This window comes from Sander lucioperca, chromosome 7 (assembly GCF_008315115.2).
Source record: "Sander lucioperca isolate FBNREF2018 chromosome 7, SLUC_FBN_1.2, whole genome shotgun sequence".
NCBI classification, from domain to species: domain Eukaryota; kingdom Metazoa; phylum Chordata; class Actinopteri; order Perciformes; family Percidae; genus Sander; species Sander lucioperca.
Genome location: NC_050179.1, coordinates 3,588,634 through 3,601,654, shown reverse-complemented (window position 1 = coordinate 3,601,654; position 13,021 = coordinate 3,588,634). Strand labels below are relative to the sequence as shown.

At 38.0% G+C, this 13,021-nt stretch overlaps 2 protein-coding genes across 4 annotated transcripts; both read left to right on the top strand.

Annotated features, from left to right (window-relative positions):
* The first annotated feature begins 1,027 nt into the window (after positions 1–1,027).
* zgc:123278 (uncharacterized protein LOC641569 homolog) lies at positions 1,028–2,966 on the top strand. 2 transcript variants are annotated; one of them, XM_031283346.2, is made up of 6 exons: positions 1,028–1,170; positions 1,294–1,378; positions 1,463–1,528; positions 1,700–1,863; positions 2,031–2,133; positions 2,378–2,966. In XM_031283346.2, exons 1-6 carry the CDS (start codon positions 1,129–1,131, stop codon positions 2,494–2,496), a joined length of 579 nt encoding a protein of 192 aa, XP_031139206.1. In that variant the 5' UTR covers positions 1,028–1,128; the 3' UTR covers positions 2,497–2,966. The 2 variants fall into 2 exon arrangements, with proteins under 2 accessions (XP_031139206.1, XP_031139205.1); XM_031283345.2 differs by lacking the exon at positions 1,028–1,170 and having other exon boundaries at positions 1,181–1,378.
* A 408-nt stretch (positions 2,967–3,374) lies between these two features.
* tsg101a (tumor susceptibility 101a) lies at positions 3,375–12,548 on the top strand. Of its 2 annotated transcripts, XR_004897791.1 has the most exons (11): positions 3,375–3,780; positions 4,632–4,719; positions 4,846–4,911; positions 5,660–5,823; positions 6,138–6,264; positions 7,398–7,455; positions 7,716–7,810; positions 10,066–10,268; positions 10,399–10,638; positions 11,072–11,670; positions 11,709–12,548. XR_004897791.1 is itself a non-coding variant. In XM_031283343.2 (10 exons), the coding sequence occupies exons 1-10, from the start codon at positions 3,739–3,741 to the stop codon at positions 11,159–11,161; spliced, it is 1,173 nt and encodes a 390-aa protein (XP_031139203.1). In that variant the 5' UTR covers positions 3,375–3,738; the 3' UTR covers positions 11,162–12,548. The 2 variants fall into 2 exon arrangements, 1 of the variants encoding a protein (XP_031139203.1); XM_031283343.2 differs by having other exon boundaries at positions 11,072–12,548.
* Positions 12,549–13,021: the final 473 nt, after the last annotated feature.

The following is a 13,021-nucleotide window of genomic DNA, read 5'->3' as shown; positions in this document are numbered from 1 at the left end:
TGTTTGCTCTATATATATATATATATATATATATATATATATATATATATATATATATATATATATATATATATATATATATAAAATAATGTCATTTAGAGAAGTTTTAGATCACACAGGTGAACAGGGCAGCCCTGTCTTCTTGTTGCTAAACTTAGTAAAGCATTTTAATGCCCAAAGAAAAAAAGAGATATTTGCCTCACAATACAACTAATGGCAATCAATTAATACATTTTTATTTGTCACATGTAATCGTATAAGGTACAATTCCAGTGAAATGTAATCCTGTCAGTTCCCTAAATGTGTGCATTAAAAAGAGTTTAAATAGAATAGGAATAGTAATAAATGTATGATTTTGGGGAGGGACAGGGAGAAAAGACCATTATCCAGGTGGTTGGAATCCTTAATGATTCTCCTCTGATAATTTAAAGATAATGACTGTATTGCGCTGAAAATGGGTCGTGTGTGTGTGCGTGCGCATTTGAAAAGCAACTGAAAAGGAAGAAGGAAGTATGCTAGAAATACTGTTTTTTGCATTTTATTACTGCTGGTATTGATGTTCATTTTACTATGTATGCTAACCCATATGCTGCCACTGGAATACATGGTTTGACATTGCAGGTCTTATATAATATAAGCATTATTTATAATGTAGCACTTTGCAAATATGACTATAAGTACTGAATAGATGTAAAAGAGTGATAACACAAGACATGTACAAATACTGTTGCAGGGGGCAAAATCTGTATGATTTATTGTAATCCTATTACTGATCCTGATTCAAGAGATTAGACAGTTTCAACATCCAAACAACGTTCAAAGCATGGCTCCTAAACCCGTCATATATTAGCATTATTAATAATAATGTACATATATTGGTTTATGCGGTCACTGTTATATTCCTTTGTCATGGCTTGAACAACCATGTAGCCTAGTTATTGCTTTTCAGGGCAGATGATTTGCATAATTGTGGGACTGTTCTGTCACTGGCTTTCAAATGTCATAAAAGATAAAAGAAGACGGTTATCCATAAACCCGAGACAGACAGAAAGCTGAGGGTTGGTGAGTGTAGGTGATCGAAAAGATTCACAGAAAAAGTGATATTTTTCTTTTGGATAAATAGTTATCATGCCACACTATGAGGATATGATTAAGAAAATGCTCCCTAAGGTAAGAATAATCATCATCAATTGAAAGAAGAATGAATTCTCTCTAAATTAAACCTAAACAACAAATTGTATAGAATCCATGTATATTGTTTCAGTGCTTTTTTTGTGTCCTTTGATTTTGAAGACATATCATCGCAAACATGTGGCCCATGAAATATATGTTGCTTTGCATCACTTCAAAAGCCTTGTGCCCATGATGGATAGATACGGTAAGAAGCAAAATAACAGCTAACTATCTGTTGCTGAACTTATAACATATAGAATATTTATATAAATATATTGATTTTTTACAGTTTATAATGATGGAACCACAAAAAACTTGATGAGTCTAACTGGAACCATTCCTGTCATGTTCGCAGGTAACAATGACTTTGCATGTTATACTCTTTGACCCTAATAAACAGCTACGTTATTTTTAGAAGCTGACTTTGACGTGGATTCTAAACAATTTGAATAAGAAAACAAAGATGAAACTCATAATCTCTCAGAATATGATACTAAAATACCTTCTCCCTCTGTTCTTATACAAGACGAGACCTACAACATCCCGGTATGCCTGTGGATTGAGGAAAGCTACCCCCAAACTGCTCCCATCTGCTATGTCAGACCCACACGTGAGATGATGGTTCTCAGTGGAAAGTTTATCTCCAGCAATGGTGAAGTCACACTACCATACCTCGAGGAGTGGAAGAATGTAAGAAATGAATTATTGTATTCTTTGACAGGGCTGCATGTAAAAAGAAATAGACAATGGCATCAGGGTTATTACTGATGTTTGTTGGCACTAACATGTACAGAATGATGTGGTTTAGAGCTTAACTGCCATGTTACACTGGTGTGACTTTTTCTTTCTCCTATCAGAGCGAATGTGATCTAATGACCCTACTGCGGGTGATGGTTATCATGTTTGGAGAATTCCCTCCTGTGTACATGCAGCCTCATCCAGAGCCTGAACAAGCCCCTTGTAAGTAACACTCATAAAGACAGACGCAAGCCTCCATGTATTTTCAAAACAACACCATCCATGCCCTAGATACAAGTTGATGTTGATAAGACAGATCCAAGATTCAAGCCACTCCTGATTCAGTGTTAATCTAGGTTCATCATTTGTACATCTAGGGCGGGAAACACTGTCCCCCTGTCAATATGTTCATGAATTTTGTTGTGACTGGTAAGGATGCTTCTAAAATTAAAATATATTATTGTAGGTTGGCTACAGTTCAACAGACAACCAGAGGTGCTTTCGAAGGCAGAAGGGAGTTTGTATCTGCATTTAGCCAGAGAAGATGATCTGCCTTTCCAGCATGAAAATGAAACCAACTGTTAGTTTTTCTTGTGGGATTTGACAATAATGTTTGACTGTTTGTGTGTTGATGAAGTGTTTAATCCTGTGTACAGTGTCAGATGGTATCCATTAATTATTTTATTGCTACTTAATTAATTAATAATCCCAGACAAATAATAAGATTCTGTATAAAAGCAGCACCTGATAAAAAACATATTGACTGTGTTTGGTGTGAATGAGTTGCATTCTTTTTTTCTTCTTTTTTCTACTTTTTCTTTTTTAAATATGTTTTTCACAAGAACATAACAAACTAATTTGGTATTTGAATGCCTGTGTGTTAAACGACTGAAATTGCTTTACAAGCAGCTCATAAAACTGTACATAACTGCACCCAAAGGCATTTGTTGTTCTTATCCACAAACATTTTGGACTTTTGACCAGTGAAGAGAAAGGTTAATCATTTGAAGAACACACACACAGCCAGGTGCAGTCCAATAAAGCATGAAATATTATAGAAGAGTGTAGTTTATTTAATTTTGACAGAGAATATAGAACAGAAATTCTGACAACTCTTCAGTTAAGCTGCAAAGCTACTGCCCGCAAAAGCTTATTAAAGACTTATTTCGTAGCGATTTAGTGGACGCATAAATTAAAATCTAAATTAATCACGACTTCGAGACTATACAGTCAAAAATAAGACTATTAATTGGCATAGCCGAACCTCTTGTGAAAAATTACTGATTCATTCTGGTATTGTAAATAATATTGAACAAATGTGTGCATATTATTGTGGGAAACACTTTGAAAGGAATTGTCAAACATGTATTATGTATAATTACTAAGTACACTTTGGATTTTGCCATAACATATCTACAGTAATGAAAACTCACGGGGACCACGCCTTGGGAACTCTACTGTTGACGTCACATGAGGACCGGAAGCAGTAAGGTGGAATGACGGAAATTCCTTTTGTTGACCATCGGATATTTGTTTTTCGGCATTTTTGAGTTCTATTAATTCACTGTTTTTCTATTCTTACTTAATGTGTTGGATCGTGGCGCGTTGACAACAGATACAATAACATTACCCGTGTTAGACAAGAGGGTTTCATATAGACATTGCATTATTGTCTTAATTGTAGTCGGGCCCGAGGCTGGGCTAACTTTAGCCTAGCATTCAGTCCTGCTAGCTGTGTTAGCTGTCAGTCTAGCGGGCTTAAAAGCCAGCCGTTCGCTCACTTAATAACTCATTAATAAGAACGGTGAAAACAAAAACTCAAAAATCATGGCAGTTGTCAACGAAGGTGCCCTTAAGAAAATGCTGAAGGTAAGTGTTGCGGCACTTGCTGGCCAACAGTAGCACGTTAGCACGTCAACGTTAGCTAATGTTACCGATACCAAACATGACACTCTCGGTTAAGATTAGCAGGAATTGTAATGCTTAATAAACGGCCCGGTTTCCCTTAGAGTTTAGTACCGTAAACATTTGTTTTTGTTATAAAGGATCGCTATTGTGAATCGTTGATTTAAGATTCGTCGTACAAATCTTTGTGTTACAATATAGCATAGCCACCTAGCTAGCTAACATCACTAATATGCTAACTATAAACATGTTTTTAAGCCATCATTCCTTGTGGTGTTTAAGGCTGTTAAAATGAACAATGATCCCACATACTAATGACCTGGTGTACAGCAAAGTATTTTTTGACGGTTGCTATCTTAATGAAGAAAATATTATTTGTAACTTATTAAGTGTTAATAATGTATGTTGTTAATGCTAAAATGAAGAATTTCTGGCTCAATTACATATTTTTGATCATATAAGTACAGGCTTATTGATAATTCAGTTCGTAATTTAAGTTTGATTTACAGGTTAAATATAAGCATTGTGTGTACTTTTACTATATACTTATACTTTTTAGTTTGATGGTAAGGCTATAGTTTTTTTACATTCTAACCACACATTGTGCTTTTAAGGACTATTTTTTTTGCAAGCAGACAGGAAGTAAACCACTGCAAACTGGGCTATGCCAAAATTACTAACCCTAAGTAAATAACTTAGCTTATTAGTTGTGTCAGCTCTGTCTGAGTGGTATACCTAAGTATCAGCAATTATGTCTAAATTTTCAATATACATACATGCCTTTTTCCCCTCATCTTTCATCTTGTGTTGTCCAGCAATACAAATACAGAGATCTGACTGTTCGTGAGATAACCAATGTCATCTCCCAGTACAAGGACTTGAAGCCGGTTATGGATGCTTATGGTAAATTACATCATACTGATCTACTTTTTTTAACTGTCTGTCTGGTCTCTTATATATTGTTTGATTGTATGATGGTAAATATCCAAGTTGTTTTGCTAGTTGACATGAGATCTTCTTCTATTTCAGTGTTTAATGATGGCTCCACAAGAGACCTGATGAGCTTAACAGGAACTGTCCCAGTGAGCTACAGAGGTAATAAATGCTTACCTTGATCTCTAAAAAACAGTTTATTTATTAGACACAAAAGCTATTACACATTGTTCCTTTGTAGAATCTGAAAGACTGGGGCATAGACTGTTCAGTGTCATTTTCTGTTTAGTTTTGCTTATTTGCTCACCTACTCTTTCTCTCTTGTGAGCTCACGCTAGCGTGCTCTATTTATCCTGCACTTTTTAAAAACAAACTTGTCATCTGTAGGATCAAGTAGAGTCAGTAGCAAATGGGCAAATTCCTCTTTGTGTCAGTTGAGGCGAGAATCCGCCTGAACCAAAACACATACAATTTTAGAACAAGAATGTGCATCTGCAAACAAACTGTATCTTGTATAGTGTTACTCCATGTCCTTGATCTGCCAGATGTTCTACTGTTCTGGCACCATGGATTAAATTACATTCAGGAAATGGAACGCATCACAGAATATTGTATAGTGAGCTTCAGGCCAAACCCAAAGTTTCTCAACTCTGGGATTGGGATTATATTGCTGCCTTGCTTAAATATCAAGACAAGGTTGCAGAATATTTGTAGACTGTAAAATGTAAATTTGTTTGATGTACAGTACATCATAATTGTTTACTTCATGTAGAGGTCCTCATTGTTCCTGAAAACAGAATACAGAAAATAACAAAGGTTGTCAAGTGTAAATGGTGAAGTGATGAGAATGTTGAGAGACTTAAAAACATAATATATAATCACATTATAACATAGTATGTGTTTCCTGTAGGCAATATCTACAACATCCCAGTGTGTCTGTGGTTGCTGGACACATATCCCTACAACCCTCCCATATGTTTTGTCAAACCTACCAGTGCCATGATGATCAAAACTGGCAAGCACATCGATGCCAATGGCAAGATCTACCTGCCTTATCTACATGAGTGGAAGCATGTAAGTGTGAGGTCTTCAGTCAATGTTTTTAATTATACTGCCTGTTTATTTAGGCAAGGACTGTGGAATGTTTAAAATGTAAAAACATTGATTGATAAATAAGCAATACAAACGCTTTGGGTAATCCCTGGAATAGTCTGATGTTTATGACTACCAGTCAGTCAGCACAAAATGGCGCAATCATGCGCGCCACAAAGGTACCTGTGGCTGTAGTAATATATTTGAACAGTGGCTTGCCTGTTGATCATTTGAAATAGCATTCTGCAATTGTGGTCTTGTTTAATAAAACATGCCCTTCACTGACTGTCTTTCAGCCTCAGTCCGACCTGTATGGTCTGATTCAGGTGATGATTGTGGTTTTTGGAGAGGAGCCTCCTGTGTTTTCTCGCCCCACCACGCAAGCCCCCTACCAAGCGTTCCAAGCAGCTGGACCTCCTAACTGTGAGTGACATCATTTTTTGTTGTAAGCAGGGTAATCTAAGTGGCCATGGCATTGTCTAATAGTGTCAGATGAACAAGATGATCCACAGACTGTTTTTTATACAAAATATGCTGCTAATAGAAGTATTTACATAGTACACACCTCTCTATACACTGAAAGGTGTTTTTATTATTTTGGTGTTAGTGATGTTAGAAACACCTGAGTAAAAAAAAAAACAATCAAATTCATAATTACTAAAAACTACAGCTTCCAAAACATGGCTAGGGGTGCACCAGTCAGATACTCAGGATTGGTATCAATCCGAACTTGGCCAAAATTAACAAAAAAAGAGAAACCTTTTTGCCACAACATGAACATATTATGAATAATAAATAAATAAACAAATGACATTGTGTACAGGCTAATATTGAACTAACTAAAATGCAAAGGAATGTAAACAACAAAGAATTTTTAGTGCAAACTGCATAATGACACAAACCTTTAACAACAAACTTGGTGACTGCCCTGTTGTCAACATTGAACTAATGGAGAACTAACTTAAGTGCAAAGGAATGTAATTGAATTGCCTTGTTGCTGAAAGGTGCTGTAGAAATAAAGTTGCCTTGCCTTACGACCTCAGCCTGTCAGTCAGTCACCAGGGCATAGAAACCACTGTTGTGCCTGCTTGTCTCAGAGGAAGTGTAACGTCAACAGCACCGCGACCGCTTTCGCCTCTCCATTAATATCATGCGTGAATGTTTTTTTGTGATTAATTACGTACCCATAGTAGTTTCTCATTGTAAAATCAATGATGTGTGGGATTATGTCAGGGAACATTTTCATATTGCGGCAGTTATTTAGCTAGTTTCACATCAGAATGTCAGTAATCATCTTCAATATATCGTCTCAGTGCAAGGTTTATATTATTTCTGTATATATATAATATATATTCTGTATATTGGTGCACGTGCCCTATTATCACATCATGGTTTAAGTGTTGCATTTATCAAGCACTAGATGGAGCTCAGGTACCACTACAGCACACCAAGGAAAAATGAGAGTGAATGTGTCCTCGTGAGAATGAAAGAGATAAAGAATATTTTCACATGTATGTCCTCAGATCTAATTGTTTCACATACTCTCTCTACCTCAGCTTCCTATATGCCTGGCATGCCTGTGGTCTCACCCTACGGCCCAAATCCTAACCCAGGGTAAGATGTTTGTCAAGCAGTTCTCAAACCTCTCCCCCAGCTAACTTACATATGCTGTATCTCCCAACAAACCTGTCCTGGCATGTTTATCTTTGTGGTTTGTTCAGCAGTATATCACAAAGAAAGCCTTTTTATTAGTGAAACACTGTACACGTGGTTTAGTTACATTAATAGCTAAACGTTAAAGATCAATTTCTGAATTTAAAACAACTAGAAAATCCAAAGAATTAGCTGTTTTTTCACCATTTATTTATTTTCAGAGGTTACCCAGGATACCAATACCCAGGGGGCAATGCTTACCCAGCCACTGCTGGACCTGCACACTACCCCAACCAGACTCCAGTTTCCACAGTGGGTATGTATCACATTTAGTCTCTCAGGTGCTTTATTTCTCTTTCTCATGGGTACATTTTAAAGTTTAAAATTAGCACAGGTTTCAAATGTTTTTACAAACTGCAGCAAAGTACAGCAAGATACAGATGAATATGACCAAGAATGACTCAGAAACTGCTATTGTCTCCACTTTCCGTTTACATTTCTTCTTTTGTCTGTCAATCTGCAGCGGCGAAACAAGCTACAATGTAAGTTAACAGGGCAATTGTCCAACTTGTATTTAACTTCACAAAAGTGCTCTTTTTACCACTGACAGACTCAGATTAATATTCTAAGTGTCTGACAACATTATGGAAAGGATCCCTTCAGAGATAGACCTTTAAAACCTCTTTGAGACCTTTCTGTTCAAACAAACAGCTCTGAAGTCGCTAGCGCTAAACCCACCAGACTCCATTTAAAAAAGCAATACTTTCAGCGTGTATAAAGCCAACATTTTCACGTGTGTAAATCGTTAAACTATGTGTTTATTTCAACCAAAACTAGAGTTGTAATGGTTGGAAAAGTGGAAAGATGACCCAAAACGGCTTTTCATAGTTTTATTTTGTTTCTGTCGACTTTGAATGAAGTGTATTTTACGATGCTAAAATTACTGTTTATTTACATGGAGTCTGGTGGGTTTAGTGAATGCAATTTCGTGGATGTTTTTATATTTAAAAAAAGGATCTTACTCTTTAACAGGAAGGTCGACCTCCTTAGAAATCCTTTCCATAATGTTGTCAGACACTTAGAATATTAATCTGAGCCTGTCAGTGGCAAAACAAGCATTTTTGTGAAGGTAAATACAAGTTGGACAATTGCCTTGTTAACTTATATTGTAGCTTGTTTCGCTGCTGCAGACTGCAGCGATCCTGCTTAATACTGGACCAATGTCAAAGATTGTTATTTCTAATCCTATCAGTCACTTAGACACAAACACATAGGAAAATAGGGTCCAGGTTGAAAAAAAATGGTAGTTACCCTTTAATATTACAATACAAGGATTCAATACCTCTGAAAAAAAACAATATGTGTCCTCCTTTCCATGACTAGTTAACTCTGAATGAAGACACTTGACCTTTTGACTCAAACTCTCTTGCCCTCTGCGACTTCAGTGGCGCGCTGAGCCGCCAGTGAAAGGTCGTTCGTGTAACTAGAGTGGGGAGCATTAAAGGCCAAAGGGTCGGATGGATCTGAAGGGAAAGGCACAGACCCCCTCAAGCCATCACACCCTACACCTCAGACTCAGTGCTATACTTAGGATTGGAACAGTAACTCCGCACAAAGACAGACCTGTAATCAGAGGCCCCATCTGTGGCCCCAGCCTCAGTTAGCGGCACGGCACTGAAATGCTGGTCAAGGATCAGCATGCAGGAGGAGCTTTAGCTGTCTCCTATATTTAGTAAAGGAAAGAGAAATGGGTTTGCCCGTAGACTACTCGGATCTCAGAGCTGTATCAACTCTGACATTTGGAGTGCTGACTCCAGACTGCACATAAGGTGGTCTTGACTAAAGACATCCATCAGTGCATGTACACCTACATAATCTGGTATTTGTCAGCTTTTGAGGCTTTAGTTTGTGCTTGTGTTTTAGTGAGTGAAATATCTGATATTTTATCATTTTGGTCATTCTCATCTTATGTACGTACACGTGGGAACAAAATATTAGAAAAACCTGAAGCATACAATTATACTCACCTTGTGAACACTAACAGAGCTTCTATAAAATGAATATGACAAAATAAAATATTAAACTATATTAAAACCTGTCACTGTTACACAATCCCCACCATAGACTACAGCCATAAATTTTACAAAGGTAGTGTTTACTGCTGGGATGTTCTTTTGGATTGCATTATTACAGTGTACAAGGGTCTTCAATATTTCCAGTAACTGAACATAAAATTGTTCAAATGTACCATTAGCATCCTACTTGAGTTTTCACAACAACCTACTGTGCAGGGGCACTCTGACACTTTGGTCATTTTGGATATCAGTCAAGCTGTAACCTAAATGAATGAGCATCTAATGTCTTTCTACTTCCGTTTTCCTGTTGGACATGAAAACCGAGCACTGCTGTGTGCCATTTATTTCTATGGTGAGAACTAGGGGTGTAACGCTACACAGCTACTACAAAACCTTGTACCTTGTTCAGGGTAGAATATAGTATATTTTTTTGAAAGTTATTTTCTGTTACGTCTGTTCACGGTCTCACGTCACCTCTAAACCTTTTCCTCTTAAGGCCCAAGCAGAGATGGCACCATTGGCGAGGACACCATCCGCGCATCTCTGATCTCAGCTGTGAGTGACAAGCTTCGCTGGAGAATGAAGGAGGAGATGGACAGAGCTCAGGCGGAGCTGGACGCCCTGAAGCGAACAGAGGAGGACCTGAAGAAAGGACATCAGAAACTGGAGGAGATGGTCTCAAGGCTGGACCAGGAAGTGGTGAGAGATCCTCCACTTTTTTTAATGTTATATAATGATGTTTTTTTTTGTTGTTGTTGTTCCCTCTTATACTGCTTTTCTTTCTGTAATACCACAAATGATATGGTTGCAATTATTATGTTTCTACTAGTCTGAGGTTGACAGGAATATCGAGCTGCTGAAGAGAAAGGATGAGGAGCTGAGTGAGGCCTTGGAGAAGATGGAGAACCAGTCAGAGAACAATGACATTGACGACGTCATCGTGCCCACAGCTCCGCTGTACAAACAGATCCTGAACCTATATGCTGAAGAAAATGCAATTGAGGACACCATCTTCTACCTGGGAGAGGCCCTCCGCAGGGGCGTCATAGACCTGGAGGTTTTTCTCAAGGTGAACACGTCAACACAACTACAACTAATGCATAACATGATGTCTGCTCAGCCTGCACAGTGAAAGCTGTTAGCAGAGCAGCAGCGTCAGTCTTCGGTCTGTGTCTACACAGGATCCATTCAGACACAGCATTGAGTGTAGTTTGCACGCTTTTTGGCAACGTTCAGGTCCCAACAACACACAATCTGACTTGAAGGGTAAAGAATATGCTTTGGGTTGCAGTTTTACACACATACAGCACGAGAAAACTGTGAGGCATTATGCAGCCTGTGTAGATAGTTGTGTAATGATAAAAATAGAAGCTTATCTGTTCCGTGAGTGAGACGGACAACTCAAAACTTGGCTGAAACACCTCCTGTGTAGATACTCCTTAAGAGAAACAGACCCACACACAATTGAACCCTCAATGACTGGTACTGTTTTTTTGTTACAGCATGTACGCCTTCTGTCCAGGAAGCAGTTCCAGCTTCGTGCCCTCATGCAGAAAGCCCGCAAGACTGCTGGCCTTAGTGACCTCTACTAACCCACGTTGACTACCAGGAAACCTTGATCTTCATATCTTCATGCTCTCTCACTCTCTCTTCTTCCTCCTCTGTTTTATAACCTTTTTAATGTCCTCTTGTAGCTGTCATCTTTTTTTTTTTTTTTTTAAATCTCTATACAGTCTGTTCTTGTGAGACAGAAATCTGAACAGCAACAACCGAGAACGATTAAAAATGCAACATTTATGAAAAACTGGATTGTCCTATGTGGCCACAGTTCTCGTAGGACATCATTTGTATTTTGATCTGACCAAAAAAAGTCTTTGAGATCATTATGCATTAACAGCCATAACCCATTTGCAAGACATGACACCATTACTTGTGTGCGCCAATATTAAATAAAAACCATTTCAACTACATTGTGAACCAGGTACTGCAGTTGACACAAAAACATGCTTAACACACCTGGGAGACCTGGGAGCCTGTTTAGTGTTTGCGGTGTAGCTGGGTTGGCGTACAGTGAGTTAATGTGTCGACCTGTATACAGTACGTTTGGTCTGCAGGGTAGCCCACAGGTTCTGGCCGCAGCCCCTTTGCCAGACAAAGTCATTTGGCTAGTAAGCACAAATTGTGAGGCGCTAGTCAAGAGGGGCTTTGTAGAGAGCCCCATACGTCCACTCCCCTCATAATGAAAAGGTTTGCCTCTGATATAAATACCCAGGCTGTCATTTCTGGAAGGACAGGGGGGTTGAGCCTCAGGATTTAATGCTGTATGAGTTCTGGGTTCATGTTCAGTAGCCATGGAGTCAAAGGGATCACTTTTCATACAGTAGAGGTGATGATGGACATGAACTGGGTTTCTTCATTGTCTTGTTTGAGTCTTTTAATGGGCTAACGTTTTGAGCTCCCCTGCCACTTGACCTAACTATTCTATTTGTTTCCCGTTTCCCTGTGTCTCTTGACACAAGGGTTGTGTCAGCTGCTCATGTCTGCCCTCCAGTCTGACTGCATTAACCAATCAATCATGTACAGTGGTCGTTTCTGTTTAAGGTGGATGACATACTTTATTCTAAGGTATTACAAAGGAAATTTGTATTTTCTTCCTTTACTTTTTTTCCTTGTGCTGTCCACTTACTCTCAGTCCTGCTGAGAGGTTTAAGTTTTCAGTAAACATGAGGAAAACGTTGTGAATAAATCTGTGGAGGGGGGGGTACAAAAAAATAAAAACATATTGTACTAATCAAAAAGTTAACTTATGTAAAGTTTGCAAATAGGTCTCATTTACATTAGCCTTTTACTAAATGCACTTTGAATTGTATGAAAGAATATCTGCTGTTATTTTTTTCTTTCAACCATAGACCACCTGTTCTTTTATATCTGTAGATTTATGTAAATCAGTACAAATAAAAGACATCTGATTTAATGGTTCATCTCTTTGTGATCATTTCATTGATCAATATTATTTCACTTTATAGTTTTAATAATAGTTTGATGGGTTATTAATCACAGCAAAGTGGCATCTGATAGTGTTTTCTCTGTCACACACACCTATTGGACTAACCCAGACCACAGGAGGTACTTAGAACATTTGTGAACTACAGTTCTGTTCAAAATAATAGCAGTCCAACATCACTAACCTCATAAATCAAATTTTTTGGTAGAAGTGATATTTCTACATGGCAAATAATTTACTAGTAAGTATTGTAGAGTCATAGAAAACCAACAAATTCAAATTCAAATGGCATCCAAAGCCAACTACCATTTGAATGGATCGAAGAATAGCCAAAATGGCAAAGGCTCAACCAATGATCAGCTCCAGGAAAATCAAAGAAGACTTAAAAGTTACCTGTGAGTACTGTTCCGATCAGAAGAAGGCTATGTGAAGCAAAGCTATCAGCTAG